General features: G+C 43.1%; 1 protein-coding gene across 2 annotated transcripts; it reads left to right on the top strand.

The window, feature by feature from the left end:
- Positions 1–1,354: 1,354 nt before the first annotated feature.
- On the top strand, positions 1,355–15,139 carry LOC142651282 (perilipin-2-like). Of its 2 annotated transcripts, XM_075825761.1 has the most exons (8): positions 1,358–1,544; positions 2,533–2,725; positions 3,023–3,105; positions 4,552–4,804; positions 5,222–5,406; positions 7,770–7,901; positions 7,983–8,273; positions 14,398–15,139. In XM_075825761.1, the coding sequence occupies exons 1-8, from the start codon at positions 1,515–1,517 to the stop codon at positions 14,512–14,514; spliced, it is 1,284 nt and encodes a 427-aa protein (XP_075681876.1). In that variant the 5' UTR covers positions 1,358–1,514; the 3' UTR covers positions 14,515–15,139. The 2 variants fall into 2 exon arrangements, with proteins under 2 accessions (XP_075681885.1, XP_075681876.1); XM_075825770.1 differs by lacking the exon at positions 14,398–15,139 and having other exon boundaries at positions 1,355–1,544; positions 7,983–8,629.
- Positions 15,140–24,408: the final 9,269 nt, after the last annotated feature.

Genomic DNA, 24,408 nt, shown 5'->3' with positions numbered 1-24,408 from the left:
CTTTACCTACAGGGGGGGCTGTATGGTGTTACCTACAGGGGGGGCTGTATGGCGTTACCTACAGGGGGGGTCTGTATAGCGTTATCTACAGGGGGGGCTGTATGGTGTTACCTACAGGGGGGGCTGTATGGCGTTACCTACAGGGGGGCTGTATGGTGTTACCTACAGGGGGGGCTGTATGGCGTTACCTACAGGGGGGGCTGTATGGTGTTACCTACAGGGGGGCTGTATAGCGTTACCTACAGGGGGGGCTGTATAGCGTTACCTACAGGGGGGCTGTATAGCGTTACCTACAGGGGGGGCTGTATATCGTTACCTACAGGGGGGGCTGTATAGCGTTACCTACGCCATACAGCCCCCCTGTAGATAACGCCATACAGAGTCCCCCCTGTAGATAACGCCATACAGCCCCCCTGTAGATAATGCCATACAGCCCCCACTGTAGATAACGCCATACAGCCCCCCTGTAGATAATGCCATACAGCCCCCCTGAAGGTAACGCCATACAGCCCCCCTGTAGATAACGCCATACAGCCCCCCCTGTAGATAACGCCATACAGCCCCCCCTGTAGATAACGCCATACAGCCCCCCTGTAGATAACGCCATACAGCCCCCCTTGTAGGTAACGCCATACAGCCCCCTGTAGGCAACGCCATACAGTCCCCCTGTAGGCAACGCCATACAGCCCCCCTGTAGGTAACGCCATTCAGCCCCCCTTGTAGATAACGCCATACATCCCCCTGTAGATAACGCCACACAGCCCCCCTGTAGATAACGCCATACAGCCCCCTCTGTAGATATCTACAAAGGGAGCTGTATGGCGCTATCTACAGAGGGGGCTGTATGGCGTTATCTACAGAGGGGGCTGTATGGCGTTATCTACAGGGGGGCTGTATGGCGTTATCTACAGGGGGATGTATGGCGTTATCTACAGGGGGGCTGTATGGCGTTATCTACAGGGGGGGTTGTGTGACACCCAGGGGAGGGGGGGGGGCAGTCAAAAGTTTCCTAGTTACGCCCCTGATAAAAGATAATCCCTCCTCACCAGCTTCATCTCTTATTATCTACCCTGTACTGGAACAATACATGAACTGCTCTATTGCCATGGACATACAGTGTAGAAATCACAATGTGCCGCTGACTTTTGCTCTTTCCACACACGCACTCCCTCATACCCTGGACCCCTGCCTGTCGCGCGCCGCCACACTTCCAGCACTCAGGAGAGCAGACTGCATGACGTCACCGCACCGTCTCACCAGTCAGCTGACTGACGGGAAGATTCTAGGTGGCGGCGCCTAGTCAGGTGGGCGTGGCTATCCGTCTATAAATACGCAGACTCCCTGAGCTCCCTCATTCGCTCTTTCCTGCTCGTAGAGTTTGCTGTTTGTTACGGCTGTGGAGGCGTAAGGTGGATGTCGTTAGCTGTGTGCTTGTTTGGTCGGCGTCTTGAGGTTGTTGTCAGTTCTTGTCTTTGACTGTGATTCTTGCTTTCTATAGGTTTTTACCTAGCAATATGGCTGAAATGGTGGAGCAGCAGCAACAGGTAACTATTAAGTGCCGTGTTATGTATGGTGGAAGGAAGAAACTGCTATTGGCATCTCCACCCTGTTACTAACAGATGTATACTATGGCTGGGAGTCTTGTCAATGCAGTGCACATATTTATAGTGTGAATTGTGCCACAGATTAGTCATAGGAAACGCATGCGATCTTTAAATTGATTTGTCTAACATGTTATTTACGTGTAAGGTTTATTCAATCAGACAGTAATATGTAGCAGTAAGTATTCTCAGCTGAGTGGAGTACATATGTAGCAGTGGAAACGCACAACTTCCATAGTTACTATTAGTAATCTACTGGTGGTGGTTTCAGGTTGGGCTTTACTGTTGTCTGGTTCTGAGAGCCTCCTAAGATGTATCTGGAATACCCCCGGCACCCAGCTGTTCAGAATAGAGGGGCTGTACTGCTCCAGCGAGCACTGCTGTCCCTTTAAAGGGAATGTGTCGCTAGAATTTTTTCTTTTTAGTTAGTGTATACTTGATTAGACATTGTTAGAATTTTTTCACAAGTCAGGAAATGTTATAAATTAGATTCTAATCTAACATTTCCCTGTGCTGGTCACTAGAGGGAGCAATTCCCAAAATTGCAGCATTGGCATGTGGTAAAGCAACCACATTGCTTTATGCTGCAAATTTGGTGTAAACACAATTGCTCTAGTGAACTCAGAGAATTCCCCCTCCCTTATCCTGGCGAGCACTGCTGTCCCTTTAATGCTTGTGGTGTCCCCTTCATTATATTTATTGGCAGTGTTCGCTGTAAGAGGGCCCCCCCCCCATACTGGTGCCCTAGCCAGAGGACTGGCTATCAATGTGTTCCTGTTAACCCTCTGTTGGTTCTGCTTTATAAAACGACTCCTGTGATCTTGGAATGTGACTACGAGGTTTCTGTGCTTTATTAGGGACTATTTACAGGCATGTTTCGAGTCCTGGCCTTCTATTGTATTTCAGCGTGTTCTGCTCTTTGTTCCTTTAGAATGTGGTGGTAAGGCTGATAAACCTCCCATTGGTGAGCTCTACCTATGATATGGTGTCTGTCTACGTGAACACCAGAGACAACCATCCGTACTTGAAGTCTGTATGTGACGTCGCAGAGAAAAGCGTGAGGACTATCACGTCTGTGGCTGTGACCAGTGCCATGCCAATCCTCCAGAAACTTGAGCCTCAAAGTATGTTTACGTATAAAGTGCATTTCTTTACCAATGAAAGGGAGTAACTATCGTTTAGATGTTCGGGGTTAGGCATTACTCTGTATTGAAATGATGGTTTGCATGTGTGGTTCTGATAATTTCTATGGGAACCTATGGGTATGCCATAATCTTGTGAATGTTCTTAAGGTGGTCTAGCATAGGAAGTGGGTTAGATGTCATGTTAGCTAACCGTCCCTGTATTAGCAAGCTAGCCAAGGTCCTGGTAAAGACGTACGAATGACGCTGAGAATATTTACATGCTTTCTCCTCCCTCAGTTGCTATGGCTAATACCATTGTCTGCATTGGACTGGATAAGATTGAAGAGAAGCTGCCTATTCTCTATCAGCCGACTGACAAGGTAACTATTGGGGAATGTTCACACGCACTGTATTCAGGTGTATTTCTGGGCGTTTACGCCTTTGAAAAAACGGAAGCTGAATGCTTACAAACATCTGCCCACTGAAATCAATGGGAAAAGCAGCGTTTAGTTCATACGGGGTGACTTTATGCTGCTGGTTTAAAAGACCGAGCATAAATAGACACTCTACAAAGAATTGCATGTCACTTGAGGCTTGTTTTGCCCCTGATTTATATATAGATTTTTTTTCCATTGAACACAAACTCCTTTTAAGGCCTGATTTACACGAGCGTGTGCGTCTTGCGCGCGTAATTAACGCAGCGTTTTGCGTGCGCAAAAGGCACTTGACAGCTCCGTGTGTCATCCGTGTATGATGCGCGGCTGCGTGATTTTCGCGCAGCCGCCATCATAGAGATGAGGCTAGCCGACGTCAGTCACTGTCCATGGTGCTGCAAGAGTTAACTGATCGGCAGTAACTCTTTCAGCACCCTCGACAGTGCATTCCGATCACCATATCGAGTAACCTGTTTAAAAAAAAGAGGTTCGTACTTACCGAGAACTTCCCGGCCATTGCCTTGGTGACGCATCCTTGGTGACGCGCCTCTCGACATCTGGCCCCACCTCCCCTGATGACGCGGCAGTCCATGTGACCACTGCAGCCTTTGATTGGCTGCAGCTGTCACTTGGACTGAATTGTCAGACTGGAGGAAGAAGCCGGGAGTTATCGGTAAGTCAGAACTTTTTTTTTTTTAAACGTTCACGTATATTGGAATCGAAGTCACTGTCCAGGGTGCTAAACCAGTTTAACTTTCAGCACCCTGCACAGTGACTGTCCTGCCGGGTTCGGTCAAAACAAGTTCGGCCGAACCCGGTAAACTTCGGTTCGGTCATCTGTAAGACACTCCGTTCGGATGTTTGTAAACAGAAAAGCACGTGGTGCTTTTCTGTTTACATTCAGTTTGACAGCTCTTGCGCGAATCATGCAGCTTCCATGCGACCTTCGTGGTTTTCACGCACCCATTGACTTCAATGGGTGTCAGATGCGTGAAAAACGCAGATTTATAGAACATATCGTGAGTTTTTTCAGCAGACTCACGCTGAGCAAAACTCACGGACTGTCTACATGCCCCCATAGAGTAACATAGGTGCGTACGACACGCGTGAAAAGCACGCGCATATATTACGCTCGTGTAAATGAGGCCTAAAGCTTCATTTTCAGCTGCGTAACGCCTGAGAATCAGAGGCTGGTTTCTCTCTAAACCGCTCCGTATCTTCAGACTTTCCTTATTTTGTGTGTGCACATACCCTTAGAATAATTCTGTGGTCCCTTATAAATGTAAATACAACTAACCTAGATTGCAAAACTGCAGTATCAATTGATGGGTGGGAGTTGATTTGGTGTGCATGAATCTAAAATGTATAAATTGTATTTGTTCCCTTTCCTAGGTTGTAGCGAACGCCTCAGAAGCAGTTGTTGGTGCCAAAGATGCTGTGATTCAGGGTTTCACAGGAGTAGTTGATAAAACTAAGGTGGCTGTGCAGGATAGTGTGGCGATGACCAAGTCTGTTGTGAACGGCAGCATTAACACTGTTCTGGGTAGCAGTGTAGTAAAGATTATGAGCAATCGTGTGGACGCTGCACTAACCAAGTCTGAAACTCTTCTGGAACAATACCTGCCGCCAACAGATGAAGAGTTGGGTAAGCTGAAACCTGCTTTAAACCAAGCTTGGGTTATGTGAATTTTGGTCCCTGCAGCGCACTTGGTAGTTACCTCATCAGAGGTACAACTCCTTTTCATAGGAGGGAAATGTTAAATTATCCGTAAGTAACATCACGTGAGCCTCTCTGGAGGTTATTGAGGCCTCCTAGATCAAGACCTACCCACTGGGGCAGTTCTCATATCAAACTTTCTTTTTTTGAGGCGTAGCTTCTATAAATCTACTTTACCTAGAAGCTGCATCTCTAAAAGTAAGGTGTCTTTATCTGGAAAACCAAGCAGACTGCTATGAAGATATATATTCTTTTTAGTTAGTATGTGAGTTCACCCTTAGGCTGAAATTCAAGTGAAACGTGGCTTGTACTGTTATGTGGGCATAACTAATTTCTCAATTTTAGCTAAGGAAGCCACAAAAACAGAAGGCTTTGAATTGTCCGTTGATCAGCCAAGCTATTATGTTCGTCTGGGATCCCTCTCAGCGAAGGCCCGCAAACGTGCTTATCAACAAGCTTTGACCCGAATCAAGGATGTGAAGTGCAGAAGTCAGGAATCCATTGCTCAGCTCCAGAACACTGTTGACCTGGTTAGTAAATCTGCTTCTGTTTACTAATCTTAAAGCATCTGCATGAAAATATGCGGTCTTGTATGTTTCCACAAATTGTAGTGTGTTCTAACTTTCAATGTAAAGGTCCTATTATATGGGCTGTGAAGGATGTGGGCTGCCAGGTCTCAAAGAAACCACATACTCCTTTCTTTTTGGAGGTAGACGTTTACCCAATCCATACATAAGAGACTAACTCTTCTAAAATAAACGGAGGGATGAGATGTCTGGGCCCAGCCAGGTTTGCAGGATAGTTTTTAGGGCAGCAGCGGAAGTGCAGAAAATGAGCTTGTAGGGCAAGGGGATGCAAGGCAGATGACCAAAAAGTGCATGTGTCCCCCCCTCCCCCAGATTGACTGGGACCCTGGCAAGGTCCATAACCAGTGGTACACGTCAGCCACATCTGCCCTACGCATGAAGCAAGCCGGGGTTGCTCAGACTTTCTATGGAGTCCGTACACCACTAAATTGATTTCCTGAAAAAGCCAAACCAACTAAGTGGCTGAGCACTTTTGTGCTTAGTTTTAGTGATTGTTGGTCTCAGTGCGCAGACTGCCCCCAGTCCAGACTTCCGATGTGTCATTCATGTCTGAACATTAGTTGCCCTTTAACCCCTATTTATCTCTATCCAGGTGGGGGATATACAACACCACAAATATTTTACTTTAACCCCTTAGTGACCAGCCCATTTTAGGCCCTAATGACCAAGCTATTTTATTTGTTTTTCTATAGTCGCATTCAAAGAGCTATAACGTTTTTATTTTTTCGTCTACATAGCTGTATGAGGACTTGTTTTTTGCGGGATTAGTTGTGCTTTTTAATGGCACCATTTTTGGGTACATATATTTTTTATATTAACTTTTATTAACCTTTTTGAGGGGGATTATAAAAAAAACCTGAAATTCCGCCATTGTTCTATGCGTTTTTAAATTGACGCCGTTCACTATGCGACGTAAATAACATGTTACCTTTATTCTATGGGTCGGTACGATTACGGCGATATCACATATGTAGAGGTTTTTTTGTTTTACGACTTTTGCACAATAAAAACACTTTTGAACTAAAATTTGTTTTTGCATCGTTTCTTTCCAAGAGCCGTAATTTTATTTTTCCATCAATGTAGTGATTTTTTTGGGCTTGTTTTTTGCGGGACGAGACGTACTGTTTTGGGGTGCATGGGACTTATTGATTCATTTTTATTATGACTTTTTTGGGGGGCAATGGAAAAAAATTGCAATTTCGCCATGGCTTTTTGTGTTTTTTTTTTACGGTGTTCACTTTGCGGTTTAAATTACCTATTAACTTTATTAATGGAGTCATTACGGTCGCGGCGATACCACATATGTGCTTTTTTTTTCTTTTTTTTTTTTTTTTTTTACACTTTTACTAAATAAAACCACTTTTTATGGAAAAAAAAATGGTTTTATTTTTTTACTGTACTTTTTATTAATAATATTTATTTCACTTTGACTGATTTTATTAGTCCCACTAGGGGACTTTACTGTGCGATGTTCCGATCGCTGCTATAATGCTCTGCTATAATGCTCTGGTATACTTCGTATACCAGAGCATTATTGCCTGTCAGTGTAAATCTGACAGGCAATCTGTTAGGACGTGCCTCCGGCGCGTCCTAACGAATATGTCCAGGGCAGACCTGGGGGCTTTTATCAAGCCCCCGGCTGCCATGACACCCCATCGGAGACCCGCGATTTCATTTGCGGGCCGCCGATGGGTGACAGAGGGAGCTCACTCCCTCTGTAAACAAAGTTAAATGCCGCGGTCGCTATTGACGGCGGCATTTAACGGGTTAAACGGCCGCGATCGAAGTAAACTTCGATCGCGGGCGTTGGAGCAGGAGCTCAGCTGTCATCAGACAGCAGAGCCCCGGCTCCTGCCTGCATGGGAGACCCGTGCAGGACTTAGACTAGGCTGACGTGAAAAGGCGTCAGCCTAGCCTAAAGCCCATTAGTGAATCATGTAAAAAGGCGTATTGGTGGTCACTAAGGGGTTAAGGAGATCTGTCAACAAAAGAGCCCTTTATAAGAACGATCTATAAGATGCTCAACAGGTGACCAGCCAAGAGGCACCATATTTTGTGTACTAGGTCTAGTACCACCTGCTAAATTGTTCTAGAGCCATCATAGATTTTCTGGATAAAAGGAGTATGTACGGGTGGTGGTGAAGCTGCCTGAAAAGGGAGTACTGTGTAGAACAGTGGGTTTTGGTGCTAGAACTCATATTGTAAATGCATACCAGGCTTACTGTTTAATCCATATTGAGGGTGGGTAATCTTTGTAGTCTCTCCCACAACATCTTTCATATGAACATTACCCTGTTCTCTTTAAGATTGAATATGCAAGGAAGAACATGAATGATGCTAATCACAAAATCCACGATGCACAGGAGAAAATCTACAATAAGTGGGTGGAGTGGACAAAAGGCACAGGACAAGATAGTGGAGAAACTGAAAGCACTGAGGTAAGTCCCTTCTATAAAATGTATGCTAGATCAGATCTGGTACACTGAACTTCTGTGTAATATGTTACTTTCCCTTCACAGCAAATTGAATCCCGCACTCTGAATATTGCTCGACACCTCACTCAGCAACTGCAAACCACATGTCTCTCCCTGGTCACAAGTGTTCAAGGACTTCCAAAGAACATTCAGAACAAAGCTCAAAATGTTAGTGCCTTGGCTGCAGATGTCTATCAAAACTTCCGTTCTGCCTCTTCCTTCAGAGAAATGTCTGATGGCCTCTTAACCACCAGTAAGGACCAGTTCACAAAAATGAAGGACTCTATGGATGATGTGATGGACTACTTGGTTAACAACACTCCACTAAATTGGCTGGTAGGTCCCTTTTACCCACAACTGGCTGATAGCCAACATGGGGAGCAACAAGTTGATGGGGGTGACTCTGCCAACAAGGAATGAGAAATTCTTCGTTTGCATAAGTGACTTTACACTTGGTCAAGTGGGCAAACCCTAACTAATACTACACCATTTACATTACACTTCCAACCCCTTGTGAGGGACAGATGGTGGCAACGGGCCACATTGCAGTTATGAGGATTTGTCTATCATTGGCCTCTATCTTACACTTGGGTGTTGATGCCAATATGTCACTTGTATCACTGATTTTGTGTAAATGCTACTCTTTATGCTGTTTTTGTGCACCTTTTGTATTAATAAACTACCTGCATTGATTGGTCTGTGTTAACCCATTCCCTCTTTGGCCGCTTTTGACCTTCCTGACAGAGCCTCATTTTTCAAATCTGACATGTTTCACTTTATGTGGTAATAACTCCAGAATGCTTTTACCTATCCAAGCGATTCTGAGATTGTTTTCTCGTGACACATTGGACTTTATGTTACTGGCAAAATTTGCCCGATACATTCAGTATTTAACTGTGAAACCCCAAAATTTTGTGACAACTTGCTTTTTTCTCAATTTAAATGTATCTGCTTGTAACACAGGCAGTTATACCATACAAATGTTGCTAACTAACATCCCCCATATGTCTACTTTAGATTGGCATCGTTTTTGAACATTTTATTTTTCTAGGACGTTACAAGGCTTATAACGTTAGCAGCAATTTCTCACATTTTCAAGAAAATTTCAAAATGCTATTTTTACAGGGGCCAGTTCAGTTGTGAAGTGGCTTTGAGGTCCTTAGATATTAGAAACCCCCAATAAGTCACCCCATTTTAAAAACTGCACCCCTCAAAGTATTCAAAACAGCATTTAGAAAGTTTCTTAACCCTTTAGACATTGCGCAGGAATTAAGGCAAAGTAGAGGTGAAATTTACAAAGTTCATTATTTTTTTTCCAGAAATTCATTTTGAATCTTTTTTTTTTTTTTTTTTTTTGTATCACAGATTGTTTTACCCAAGAAATGCAACTCAATATTTATTGGCCAGGTTCTGCAGTTTTAGGAAATATCCCACATGTGGCTTTAGTGTGCTACTGGACTGAAGCACCAGCCTCAGAAGCAATGGAACACCTGGTGGATTTTGGGCCTCCTTTTTATTAGAATATATTTTAGGCACCATGTCAGCTTTGAACATGTCTTGTAGAACTAAAACAGTGGAAATCCCCCCCAAAAGTTACCCCATTTGGGAAACGACACCCCTCGAGGAATTTATCTAGGGGTGTAGCAAGCATTTTGACCAGCCAGTTTTTGCAAAAATTTTTAGAACTAGGCCATGAAAAACTTTTTTTTTTTTTTTTCAAATAAAATGTAGGTTTAGCTTTTTTTTTTTTTTTTTGTCTTCATTTCCAAAAGAACTAAAGTAGAAAAAGCACCACTACCTTTGTAGAGCAATTTCACCCGAGTAAAACAATACCCCACATGTGGTCATAGACAGCGGTTTGGACACACGGCAGGGCTTAGAAGGGAAAGTGTCATTTGGCTCTTGGAGCTCAAATTTAGCAGGAATGGTTTGCGGAGGCCATGTCACATTTGCAAAGCCCCTGAGGTGACAAAACAGTGGAAACCCCCAACAAGTGACCCCATTTTGGAAACTATACCCCTTGAGGAAATTATCTATGGGTGTAGTGAGCATTTTGACCCCACAGGTTTTTTGCAGAAATTTTTGCAAGTAGGCTGTGAAAATGAAAATCTAAATTTTTTTTATTTTTTCAAATAAAATGTAGTTTTAGCTGAAGGAGAAAAAGCACTGCAAAATTAGTAAAGCAACTTCTCCCGAGTAAAACAATACCCCACATGTGGTCACAAACATCTGTTTGGACACATGGTAGGGCTCAGAACCAAAGCAGCACCATTTGGATTTTGGATTGGTTTCTGGGCGCCATGTCACATTTGCTGAGCCCCTGTAGTACTAGTACAGTGGAAACACCCCAAAAGTGACTCCATTTGGGAAACTGCACCCCCTGAGGAATAATCTAGGGGTATAGTGAAAATTTTGATCCCAAAGGTTTTTGCTGAATTAATTAGAATTAAGCCATGAAAATAAAATATTTTTTCCCAACAAGATGTAGTTTTAGATCAACATTTTTCATTTTTACAAGGAATAGAGCAGGAAAAGCACCCCAACATTTGTAATGTAATTTCTCCTGGGTACGGTAATACCCCATATGTGGTTATAATCAGCTGTTTACGTACATGGGTGCATTCAGAAGAAAAGGAGCGGTATTTATCTTTTGGAGCGTAGATTTTTCTGGAATGGTTTGTGGATGTAATGTTGCATTTGCAAAACCACTGATGTACTTTCAAGTGACCCAGTTTTAGAACTACACCCCTAAAGGCATTTATCAAGGGGTGTAGTGAGAATTTAGGCTCCACAGGTGTTTTCAGAAATGAATACACAGTGGATTGTGCAAAGTGAAAATTGCAATTTTTCCACTGATCTTCCCATTCACCGCACAAGATGTGCCCCTAGAGAATCTTACCCCATAAATTGTTAAGCGGGTTCTCCCAGGTATGGTAATGCCTTACTTGTGGCCATAAATTGCTGTTTGGGCACACTGTAGGGCTAAGAAGGGAAAGACCGCCATTTTGAGCATGGATTTTGCTTGGTAGTTGTGTTTTACTGGTATTTCAGTTTATAATGTGGTGGCATATGTAATCTGTGCAGAGTACATCCGGGTATATGTAATCTGTGCGGAGAACATCAGGGTGTAATAAGAGTGTATAATGGGGTAAATAAAATTATCCATAGATGTGTATTACGCTGTGAAGCGATCCGTTATGCGCAGGCCGGTGTCACACTGATAAACGGGTTTCTTTCTTAGCCCCATTTTGTAACGCTCTGCACCTTTTGGGGACTTTTCTCCGTAGTTTGGTAAATATTGCTGGGAAAGTGTTGCGCTGGTATAATACGGGCGCCCTCACTTCCAGCGGATGTGCTATGTCCCTTCCCTAGTTCCTAAATACTAGGGCCCTGAAACTGAAGGTGTTCCCCTCCGGCCTGCGCATTGAGATGTTTTTCATCACTGCATTACTAGTGCCGTAACTTTTTTGTTTTTCAGTTGATTGAGCTGTGTGTGGGCTTGTTTTTTGCGAGACGGACTGTCTATTTTTGTACCATTTTAGAACACATACGACTTTTTGATCACTTTTTATTTCATTTTTTGGTAAAGGAAATTACCAAAAACAAGCAATTCTGGAATAGTTTTTTATTGGGTTTTTTTTTATCGGCATCCACAGTGCGCCCTAAATTACATGTTAGCTTTATTCTGCGGGTCGATAAGATTATGGTGATACCAAATTTATATAGTTTTTTTTTTTTTGTATTGCAGCTTTTGCACAATATCACTTTTTTTTTAATAAAATTTTGTTTTCTGTCATGTTCTAAGACCCATAACTTTTTTGTTTTTGCGTACACAAAGCGGTGTCAGGGATTATTTTTTGCGGGACGGATTGTCGTTTTTTATTAGTACTATTTTGGAGTAAATGTGACTGATCACTTTTTGGAAGAAGATGTGACCTAAAAACAGATTCTGGCGGTTTAATTTATTTTTTTTTTTTTTTTACCACGTTCACAGTGTGGGATAAATTATATAATAGTTTTGTAGTTTGGGTCGTTACGGACACGGCGATACCAATTATGTATAGTTTTTTTTTAATTTTTACGTTTTTCCCATAATAAAAGACTTACTATGGGGAAAAAGTCAGTTTAGCTTTATTTTTATTTGAAATGTGTTTTTTAACTTTTTTTTTACTTTTTTTGACTTGTCCCACTAGGGGACATGAGGGCCTAATGCCCCGATCGCTACTCTAATACACTGCACTACATACGTAGTGCGGTGTATTAGCGCTGTCAGTTATTCACTGACAGCAAGCCTATGAGGACACGCTGCAACCATTTTCTGGTGTCCGATTGCCACAGCAACCCAGCGATTGCATCACTGGGTTGCCGGTCGGGTGAAAACCTCAGATGCTGCGCTCTATTGAGCGCAGCATCTGAGGGGTTAATCTGCCGGATTGGAGAATAGCTCCGGTCCTGGCAGTTACAGGAGGGTGCCAGCTGTAGAATACAGCTGTCACCCCGCGGTGATGGTGCCGGCTCTGCTCCTGAGCCCGCACCATCACTGCGCCGTACATATACGGCACTTTGCGGGAAGCACCTCCCGACAGCGCCGTATATATACGGCGGATGTTGGGAAGGAGTTAAGGATTTGGGTACATAGAACTGATCAAATCAAATATTAAATTTGGTAGTGCACGCTGGTTCTATTTGAGAATTGCAATGAATGGTGCCCCTGAAGTAAGACAAGTCCTCACACTAATGAGGCAAGCGCTACATAGTGGTAGCAGCACCTAGCTACTGTGGACACCCACTTAGGCAATCTATGTCTCAGTGACCAGGATATCAAATGTCCAGTTAAGGGAAGTAACGCACACAGCATATTCAGGGCGGATATGCGGTGTCATACTTTGCAGCGTATTTGCCTTGAACACCGCAGGGAAAGCTGTTTGAAATTCTGCACCACTATCGTCTGTTTTCCAGGTATAAATTATTGTGTGTCCTCCTTCTGACTACTGCTCTGGCCTCCCTGGATGACATTGCAGGCCATGTGACCGCTGCAGCCTGTGATTGCTGTTTCTGCAGCAGTCACTGATTCTGCTGCAAATGTCCCAACACCAATTTGCTTGCGGGTTTAAGCACCCCATTGAATTCAATGGGAAAACCTGCACTGGAAGAGCTGCACACCAATTGACATGCTACGGTTGAAGACACTGTGCTGCAGGTCAATTTATGTGCATATTTTTCCAGTATGGGGGATGAGATTTGTTGATTCTTCTGTAATACGCAGCAGAGTTTCTGCAATGATTCCGTTGTGGCAAATCCGCCATGTTTACGCTGTCTGTTCGTACCCTTAAACTCCGGTTTTGTGGCTTCTCCATTGCCAAAACTGGTACGTCTAGTAACATAAGACAGTAGAATTTGGGGCTATGCATTGCCACACGGGTTCTGACTCCCTGTATGCAGAGTTTCTCCCCTAGAAGTATTGCTTCTGGAGATTAACCTCAATGCGTAGTGTCTGATGGAGCATTGTTTTATTTGGTTCTATACAATTTAAAGAAAAAAACAAACCCTCTGGATAAACTGAAGCGTATGGCAGAGGTATCGGGCTCTTAAACATCTTGGCAGCCAAATTACAGGTCCACTAGGTACACTGGCTTAGTACAATATGAGCACAAAGCAACCTGCGGTTTACACTTTAAAGCCCAAAAAAATGTAACCAGTAACATTAAACACCCTGAATTTCTATCTGAAATGGCTGTTAGAAGCCGACTGCCTGCCAAGATGTTTGTGTAGCCCAATGTGGTCTGGAGGAAAGAATAGGGTAAAATGTCATAGTCCTGCTCTAAAAGTGTTACAACTATGCAGTAATACTGGGATTTACATTAACCTGGTCCACTTTCCTTGTGTTGTAGGTTTTGTTGTAAAAAAATATTTGTTTCTGTTGGAATTAAGAGCTATTGGGCTCTGTGCACAATTTCATAGTATGAGGGAGCAGATACTACTATACTCAGTAAGCTGGCAAGATCTGAGGGGATAAATATCTTGGGGTAGGTTTACTGCTGAAAATGCACCAACTCTGGCATACATGTTTATCATACAGCTTGAACCGCCGACACTTTTTTTTAACTTCTAACAAGCTTTCACTGTCAAACTTAGACTCGACTAGTAAATTTGCCCCGTTAGTCAATACTGTCCAAATAATTAGAATATTAAGAATGTAGAAAAATGATATAGCAGAAAATAAAATCTAGCACTTTATAAACCAGCTGAACGGTGTTTGTGCTTAACAGGAGCTATGACCTGATTTGCTCCAAAGCTGCAGAATGCTCATATTGCATATTAAACCACTTTGCAAGCAAGCCACTAAGTTCCACATGCAACACAACTGTTCATAGTGGGGTTTTTTTCTGTTGAACTTTTTATTTCTGCTTAATATAGTCTGTCAAAATCAAACCTAACTTAATTTTAACATTTTTATTAGGTACCTGACTTCAGCATCAATGACCTTGCATCTGAAACTGATGGAAACTCAGATGTATTGGAGGAAGAACTGCAAGATTTCTCACGTGCTAACGGCTGTGTAATAAGCAGAGAATAACAGAACATTCGAAACACCTTTTTGAAAACCACTTTGTCCATTATACACACCTGCTAACATTGGGAGCAGTTTCTCAAACCTATGGTTTATACTGTAAATGCATTAGAAAACTTGAGGTGACATAAATCCATTAGCAAGCACTGTAGACTAGGTACAGTATAAGCAACGTACTTTGCAGGAGACTCATGTACAGGAAGCTTGGCAAAATTTAGATCGTAAGTGATTTGCATCATACAATTCTATGGAACGATTTCGCTGGCTATGCAGCCGGTATGTTGCCTTAACACCAATAGTGAGTAACCGTATTGCCTTTTACAGCTTATTTTGCTATTCTAATCTATATAGAAGACCCAATGTTTTGTTGGTCATGTTTTTTTAAAATACACTACTGCGTTTGCCAATAAGTATTGTATATTAAAGAATCTTGTTCACAGCAAAGTTCAGTCTTTTCATTATCTGCAAGTTAGCCATAAAGCTCAGGTGGTTGAGAAGCGCTACTTTGCCGAATGTATCGCTGGAATCAGAAAAATACTTAGGTTCTTTCTTGTGATCCAATCCTAGTGTTGTAGTAATAAATACAGTAAGAAGTACCATAATTGAGAATAAAGTCAACTTGGATATCCTTTCTTCTATTCCTGGTATCTGTAAGAGTATGTTCACACGCAGTGTTTTCAGCTGTTTTTCGGGCCGTAAACGTCCTGAAAAATCTGAAGCAGATCGCCTCCGAAGATCTTTCCATTGATTTCAATGGGAAAAACGGAGGTCTGCTCCTACGGGGCGTTTTTTTTTTGTTTTTTACGTGTCCTCCAAAGACACCCGCGAAAAAAGTGTAGGTCTCCTCTTGGGACGTCTTTGGAGCCGTTTTTCATAGACTCTATAGAAAAACCGCTCTGAAAATCGTGAGTGGCTTAAAAACAGTCATAAAATCAGAAGCTCTTTTCACTTGAAAGCCGCTCCATATTTTGAGACGTTTTTGAGTTTGTGTGCACATACCCTCAGGATCTTATGAACAAAGTGCTGGTGACAAACATATACTCCCTCAGGGGGGCTTTGCAACGTGCGATAAATAGACACACATCTCTGTAGCTCCTACTTGAAACCTGTGATGTTCTAATCCTGATCCGTTGTTCTACTCCCAAATTACTCCCTCATGTTCTAGAAGGAGGAGGCAGCATTCGAGGAGCAACAAGAGTCGAATTAAAGACCAGTCGGCAATTAAACTACTGCAAGAATATTCCCTTGGTAACAAAAGATGGCACTTGATCTCCCCACCTAGCATGTCTGATACCACTACTGAGGAGCCTGAACGTAAGCTGAAACAGGTCATAAAATAGCTATCGGCTGCGATCTCATCCTGCAAAACTCCTCTTACTAGTAAACCAGAGGAGGTTAAAATTGATAATTAACTAATAAGGCAGGATATGCAGGCCTTAAGAAGCCACATGGCTAATGCAGAAGATTGTATTTCTGGCATTGAATACAGGATATTAATATTGTACTGTTGGCAATTTCGTTCCTAGAGCAAACAGATTTATGGGAGTAGAAGGTCGATGATCTAGAAAACCAGCTTTGCCAAAATAACATAAAGATTGTAGGCATACTAGAAAAGGTGGAGGGACAATTCCCTGAGACTTTTGTTGAAAACTGCCTACAAAAACGTCCTTCTCACCTGCCTATGGTGTAGAGTGGACCAATAGAGTGCCATCCAGACCGCCATCTCCTGGACAATTGCCTAGGCCTGCCTGCTAGCTTTATTGCAATGATCGAGATCTAATTCTTAAGGTGGCTAGTAGAGTTAAAGGTAAAACCGACAGTAATGTGGCTGTGTCCCTTTCCTAATTTATCAGTGGACCTACAGAAGAAAAGTGCTACTTTCATGACTAAAAAAAGACAACTGAGAGATCTGAATATTGAATAGTATATATGATGGCCTACCTAGCTCAGCTACATTTGGTTGAAGAAAGGGCCTTGGTATTTTATTAATCCCCAAGAGGCTGATGACTGCGTGTCCAGGCAGCAAAGAGCACCATGCCGTTAGAAGATGCATGACATTTAGCTCATCCTGGGACAGATCACTTGTAATCATCGTAAAATGAATTCTTTGGCTTTAGTCCTTTGCCACAAGGAGACTGACACTAGGTAGGGAAAAGTGTTTGCTCTGCCCAAGCACACCATAACCTTCACACCGGGACTAGGCTAGTGTTAACGCCTGTATCAAATCCTGAGTTTGGTGGCTGAAACAATCTTGCAGGAGGATGATAATAGCAAGAGCAGTAAAGTAACAGTCCAGGTTTAATACACAGATACGTGGAAACAGGTTGTAGCATGAGGCAGAGACATGATCAGAAAACAATCCTAGTTTGTTACAGACATAATCGGCAGCAGGTTGTAGCATGAGGCAGAGATGTGGTCAGGAAGCAAACCAAGTTCAGTACACAACTAAGCAAAGTGTGGAAGACCACCTATCACACAATATCGTAGTCAGATCACATTGGTGTACACCACCCAGTATAGCTATATGTATGAGGGAAGGGAAGAGGGAGAAAGTATATGATCTGAATTAATATGTAACTTTTATTTGTATGCATTAAAATAGAGATAATTGTAAAAATCCTTGGTGTAAGAGGTATGTGTGAGTGACCCCCAAACTCACATACCTTGGCTATATAAAGTGTGGTGTCAAAATTGCTGAGTTTGCAAAGCAGTAATAAATTGTAAAGTGGCAGTACCGCAGGATTAGGCAATAATAACCTGCTGCAATGCTAAAAGGCTGCACTGTATAATGTGAACAGGAGCCTACAAGCAGCGCTTTATAGCTGTAATCTATTGTGCTAATAAAGAGCACAAATGGCAGCCCGAGGCTGCACTGCTGTGATGTGCTGGAAACCTTGACAGAATTGCTATGCTGTAACAACTGAAGAGCAACAGTTTAATTGTAAACAGACTGTGGTTACAGTGTAAGTAACGGTAGCAAACATTTAGAATGCACGGGCTGAGTACATGAGAGCCACTCGTGCCTGCAGTTACTTGCAGGGCATGACAGTGCTGTTAGTCAGGTTGCACGGAAACCATAACAAAATTGCTATGGTGTAGCAAACTGAAGAGCAACAGTTTAATTGTGAGGTGACAGTGTGAAGTAACAGTAGCATATATTAGGATGCACGGGTTGAGTAAATGAGAATCACTCGTGCCTGCAGTCTCCTGCAGGACATGACAGTGCTGTTAGTCAGAATGAATGTACCAACGCACCACCGTGCATGTCTGCCGTATTCAGTGTGAATGGTCAGCATACAGCTGCACTCTCACGCCGCCGCCCCTGTATGTCAGAGCGGTAGCGTGGAGATCAGCTGTCCGATAATCGGCCAGTGTAAAACCCCCTTAAGTAATGCAACCACAGCTGATCTCCACGCTACCGCTCTGACATACAGGGGCGGCGGCGTGAGAGTGCAGCTGTATGCTGACCATTCACACTGAATACGGCAGACATGCACGGTGGTGCGTTGGTACATTCATGCAGGCACGAGTGGCTCTCATGTACTCAGCCCGTGCATTCTAAATGTTTGCTACCGTTACTTACACTGTAACCACAGTCTGTTTACAATTAAACTGTTGCTCTTCAGTTGTTACAGCATAGCAATTCTGTCAAGGTTTCCAGCACATCACAGCAGTGCAGCCTCGGGCTGCCATTTGTGCTCTTTATTAGCACAATAGATTACAGCTATAAAGCGCTGCTTGTAGGCTCCTGTTCACATTATACAGCAGTGCAGCCTTTTAGCATTGCAGCAGGTTATTATTGCCTAATCCTGCGGTACTGCCACTTTACAATTTATTACTGCTTTGCAAACTCAGCAATTTTGACACCACACTTTATATAGCCAAGGTATGTGAGTTTGGGGGTCACTCACACATACCTCTTACACCAAGGATTTTTACAATTATCTCTATTTTAATGCATACAAATAAAAGTTACATATTAATTCAGATCATATACTTTCTCCCTCTTCCCTTCCCTCATACATACAGTACACAACTAAGCAGCAACAGGTTGTAGCATGACGCAGAGACAAAGTCAGGTAACAATCCAAGTTCGGTACACAGAAAAGCATGAGGTAGACATGTGTAACGTCTATGGCCACGGCCCGTTGTTCTGACTTAAACCTCGACGGCCGTGGCCATGGACATCTTACCTGTGTGCAGCATTGTCCTCCTGTGAGGTGCCGGCCCTCACTTCCGGACATCGAGACTGTCTCCGGAGGGCGCGCGCGCCCGGTCTTAAAGAGTCGGTGCGCGCATTTTGCAGGAAGTCTGCAATTTAGCCCAGGATGCCCTTGGCTATAAAAAGGGCTCTGCCCTCTTGCTCTTTGCCAGAGCATTGTTTGTTACCCATAGTTTGTCATGCTAATGGTCTCCCGGTGTCTTCATGTTTTCGTGTTAACCCAGTTCTAGTGCCGTGCTGTGCTGTTGCCGTGCTGTGCTGCAGTCTACGCTTGTTTTGCTATGCCTCACCTGACGTCTTCCCGACGCCTGGTCCTGGACGTGCCTGCCTTGCTGCTGTCTACGTTGCCTCAGGTATCCTCACTGAACTATTGAACTCTGTACCTTACCTGTTTGGCCAGCTGCCATCCCGCTACGCGGTACAGCCCAGTGGTTCCACACCCCACTTCGTGACAACACGTGGTCAGGAAACAATCCAAGTTCGGTGCACAAATTAGCAGCATCAGTTTGTAGAGAAGCGGAAATGAACTAGACAGCAGGCAAGATGCTCAATAATGTGGCAGTCAGGAAATGCAGGGGTCAGACTTCTATAGTAAGCGAAAAGGCAAGGAATCCAGAGAGGCAAAAATCAAGAATACCTAGACAATAGTTTCAGCAGTGGAGCAGCATTTTAGATGGCTTAGTAAGAAGAGCTACTGCTGTGGATACAGGAGTTTCTCGGCTCAAATCATCATATTACTCCCCTACTTCCCGGACGTTCTAGGTGTTGGCTTGTTAGGATATCTCTGATGAAATTCTTATGTAAGCCTAGGAGCATGAACATTTTCTTCTGGTTTCCAAGAATTCTCCTCCGGGCTGTACTCCTTCCACCTGATCAAGTCCTGCAGTTTATTCCGATTTTGTGGTCCAAGGTCTTTTCAACAATATATTCTTCTTCACCTTGCACATTCACTGGTGGTGGAGGAGGCAAATTGCAGCATGGAAAAGGATTTACCCAGGGAGATGTGCTGCAGACAACGATAATACTTTACTTTTTTAAAACGATATGATCATCTGCTGATCGCTGCCCTGTTTACACAGGGCAATTATCGTCAACGAGCATTCTATGAACGCTTTGTCTGCCCGATAATCGCCCAGTGTAAAACCCCCTTAAGTAATGCAACCAGTCATCCTAGTGATAACTAATAAAGCACCGGGATGTTACTGTTCAAGACTTTGATTCGTTTCTTCAGTTTGTCTATTTGATTGAACATGAAAGGCAAAAAACAAAGAGGCAGAAGACAAATTTGCTCTTATCCCAAGTGTAGAGCAACAACTTTTCCAGATTTTGAAGGTGAACCGGACCCCTTGATCAGAGACCACATTTTTTGGACTTTCGAGATGGAATGGGGAGTGGCTGTAGCAAACCTTAGGCTGGGTTCACATGACCTATTTTCAGACGTAAACGAGGCGTTTTAAGCCTCGATTTACGTCTGAAAATACGGCTCTAATACGTCGGCAAACATCTGCCTATTTATTTGAATGGGTTTGCCGACGTACTGTGCCGACGACCTGTCATTTACGCGTCGCTGTCAAAAGACGACGCGTAAAAAAGACGGCTCGTCAAAAGAAGTGCAGGACACTTCTTGAGACGTAATTTGAGCCGTTTTTCATTGATTCCAATGAAGAACAGCTCCAAATTACGGCCGTAATTGACGCCTCGCAAACCGCGAGTACATGCAATTACGTCTGAAATTACGGAGCTGTTTTCTCCTGAAAACAGCTCCGTAATTTCAGATGCAATGGTCGTTATCGTGTGCACATACCCTAAAGGAGAATTGCATGGCATTTTATTTTGAGCACATGATGTAACATTCTTCTGGATATAGCACGCTATGAGTAAGAAAACTTCTGTTCTAAATGCGTAAGCTGTGACACGCCCTACCTTTGTCCTCTATGGATTTTTTAAAGATGACTTAATAAAGCTCTTTTTTTATAGCCATATTTTGCGGATGTGCTGAGGAAAAATTTCTCTTCTTTTTTTTTTTTTTTATTCTTTATTTTCATGATCAAAAAGGTCAATTTTCTAACATATGGGGTACAGAGTTACATAAAAGTACAGAAAACATACAAAAAATATAAATGCGGCGAACATATACATACACAGTGCTATTATGAAAGCAAACATTCCCATATAAGGGAGTATTCTGCATGACTCCAGGCCACTTACGAATAGGTCTGGTTCAGATGGCCGCATAGAAGGACGAAGAACAAAAGGACAGACATTTAGAAAAGGCCGCAGAGGAGGGTGGGGAGCAGGTTAAAGTATGTGGGGTGACCCACCAAGACATCTCTCGGAGCAAGGAGCGCTATTCGGGCTGTCGAGAAATACTTGGACTCCTATAAAGACATTATACAAGAGCTAAGTTTGGCTAAATTTGGTGTGTGAGTCGTAAATAATGGAGGTCAGATCTTCCATGTGCATAAGGTCGTTGACCGTTGAAACCCAGAGGGACAAGGTAGGAGAGGAATCCTATCATCGTAGTGGGATACAATGACGTGCTGCCATCACTAAAAAGTGAAGCAGGGAACGTTTGTATACATTCACCGGAACGTCGTAGTGATGGAGAAGGAAGAGGGCTGCGTCCAAGGTTAAAATTTCTCTTCTTTGAAATATTATCTGGGGATGGTGAAGCTGACATATGCAATGCTTGTTTACATCAGGAAAATGATGATAAGGATGATGAGGATTATGACTATGTCCTTCCAGTGCAGCAGCAGGCTAAAAAGTTATTTGGCTGGTTTAAAGGCCATCTTGTAGAAGCTTTATAGAGGCTAAAAGGGAATGCAATATTCCTACTAAACGTAGAAAAATAACTGCTGGGGAGAATTTGTCTTCAGTAGATTAGTCCTCCCAGTCTTGGTCTGAAGGTGAGGTGGGGTCTGAATCGGACTCTGATCTAGGCGTTTCTGATTATTATTATTTGTTCAGGAAGGATAACATTTCATCTCTCTTTAAGTCTGTCAAAGAATCTGTGGAATCAGAAGGTTTGAAAGGGGAACATTCAAAAAAGCAGCAGTTATTCCACTTTCCCAAAAAACAAGGAAAATATTTTTCTAAACATGATTTACTTATAGATTTTTTCAAATTAGACTAGCAGAAGCCAGAGAAAAAAATTGATATGGACCATAAGTTCAGATCTTTGCATAGATTGGATCCGTCTTATACGGCTCAGTGGAAGACCCCCTTAAAGTGGATCTGGCAGCAGCCCATCTTTCTAAAAAAAGTATTTTTTCCCTTGGATGAGTCCTCCCTTCTTAGGGAACCTATGGATAGAAAGGCAGACTAACTACTCAAAAGAGCTTACTCCTTGTCTGCAGATGTATGCAAAGCTTCATTTTCCTACGGTCCCTGTAGCTAGGGCCTTAAAGGGGTTGTCCGAGATTTTTTTTCACAAAGCAGCAAAGCAAGAGCAGAGAGTGACATCGCCAGTCAAGTTCCCGACGGCAGGATCTGGAAACGGGGCCACTTTGGAAAATGTAAGTATATTAAATGTATTTACATTTATAACTTACATGCATTAAAGTGGTTTTTGAAAATATGATGATACAGTGAAGGAAATTAGTATTTGATCCCTTGCTGATTTTGTAAGTTTGCCCACTGTCAAAGTAATGAACAGTCTAGAATTTTTAGGCTAGGTTAATTTTACCAGTGAGAGATAGATTATATTAAAAAAAAAAACTGAAAATCACATAGTCAAAATTATATATATTTATTTGCATTGTGCACAGAGAAATAATTATTTGATCCCCTACCAACCATTAAAGGAACAGTGTCATCACCCAAAAAATTTTTCATATGTTCAAGATGTTAGTGCTTTATTAAAAACGTTTATATTTGTGTGTTTGTGTTTTACTTTTTCTTATTTTTACACTTTTTCTTCCCTATGGGGGCTGCCATTTTTTGTTCCATTTCTGTCTGTGTCGATTAACGACACATACAGACATGGAATACGGCAGCCACAGTCCCATAGGGACTGCGAACGGCTCCCGTCCCATTGACTTCAGTGTACGGCGTCTGTGTGGGAACTGCGCATGCGCCGCTCCCACACAGTCCAATTCGAAATTGGCGCCGTACGGCGCCATTTTCCTGTGGACCGGAAGTCGCGGCCGGACAGTAATATTACTACTTCCGGTCGCGGCTTCCGGATTTGTGCACTTGGACCAGCGGCAGCAAACGGAGCGGACGGGCCGGAGGGAGCCGCGGCGGCAGGAGCAGGTAAGAGATTTCAATGTATGTTCGTGTTTGTGTGTGTTTACTACTGTATGTAAACCTACTACACTGTGTGTTAGCTCAAAAAATGGCGACACACAGTGTAGGAGGTTACACCGTTCAAACCCCTCGTTTATCCCGGCACTAGCCAGGATAAAGGAGGGGGGGATGCTGAGAGCTCACTAGAGCGAGGGCTTTTAACCCTATGTTGCAATGCTGCAATTTTGGGAATAGCTCCATCTAGTGACCAAAAATGGGTAGTATTATAAATTAGAATTAATTTATAATATTTCCTGACTATTTCCTGACTCGTGAAAAAAATAAAAAAAATTTGAACAATGTTTAATCACCCACACACTAAATGTTTAATTTTTAAAAAAAAAACATGTTTTTCTGGCAACACATTCCCTTTAAGAGTTCAGCCTCCTCCAGACCAGTTTCACGCTCCAAATCAACTTGGTGCCTGCATTAAAGACAGCTGTCTTAAATGGTCACCTGTATAAAAGACTCCTGTCCACAGACTCAAGGATGTCAGGGACAAGATCATAGACCTGCACAAGGCTGGAATGGTCTACAAAACCATAAGTAAGACGCTGAGTGAGAAGGAGACAACTGTTGGTGCAATAGTAAGAAAATGGAAGACATACAAAATGACTGTCAATCGACATCGATCTGGGGCTCCATGCAAAATCTCACCTCGTGGGGTATCCTTGATCCTGAGGAAGGTGAGAGCTCAGCCGAAAACTACACGGGGGGAACTTGTTAATGATCTCAAGGCAGCTGGGACCACAGTCACCAAGAAAACCATTGGTAACACATTACGCTGTAATGGATTAAAATCCTGCAGTGCCCGCAAGGTCCCCCTGCTCAAGAAGGCACATGTACAGGCCCGTCTGAAGTTTGCAAATGAACATCTGGATGATTCTGAGAGTGATTGGGAGAAGGTGCTGTGGTCAGATGAGACTAAAATTGAGCTCTTTGGCATTAACTAAACTCGCCATGTTTGGAGGAAGAGAAATGCTGTCTATGACCCAAAGAACACCATCCCCACTGTCAAGCATGGAGGTGGAAACATTATTTTTTGGGGGTGTTTCTCTGCTAAGGGCACAGGACTACTTCACCACATCAATGGGAGAATGGATGGAGCCATGTACCGTCAAATCCTGAGTGACAACCTCCTTCCCTCCACCAGGACATTAAAAATGGCTCGTGGCTGGGTCTTCCAGCACGACAATGACCCGAAACATACAGCCAAGGCAACAAAGGAGTGGCTCAAAAAGAAGCACATTAAGGTCACGGAGTGGCCTAGCCAGTCTCCAGACCTTAATCCCATCGAAAACTTATGGAGGGAGCTGAAGAGTTGCCAAGTGACAGCCTCGAAATCTTAATGATTTACAGATGATCTGCAAAGAGGAGTGGGCCAAAAT

This window comes from Rhinoderma darwinii, chromosome 1 (assembly GCF_050947455.1).
Source record: "Rhinoderma darwinii isolate aRhiDar2 chromosome 1, aRhiDar2.hap1, whole genome shotgun sequence".
NCBI lineage: Eukaryota > Metazoa > Chordata > Amphibia > Anura > Rhinodermatidae > Rhinoderma > Rhinoderma darwinii.
Note: the sequence above shows the minus strand (reverse complement) of the source record. Positions and strands in the feature narration are given on the sequence as shown.

Bases quoted from the DNA above. Each gene is read 5' to 3' on its own strand.
- LOC142651282 (XM_075825761.1), top strand. From the start codon at position 1,515: ATGGCTGAAATGGTGGAGCAGCAGCAACAG. The intron at 1,545-2,532 runs GTAACTATTAAG...TTGTTCCTTTAG, and splicing joins TGGTGGAGCAGCAGCAACAG to AATGTGGTGGTAAGGCTGAT. The intron at 8,274-14,397 runs GTAGGTCCCTTT...CATTTTTATTAG, and splicing joins ACACTCCACTAAATTGGCTG to GTACCTGACTTCAGCATCAA.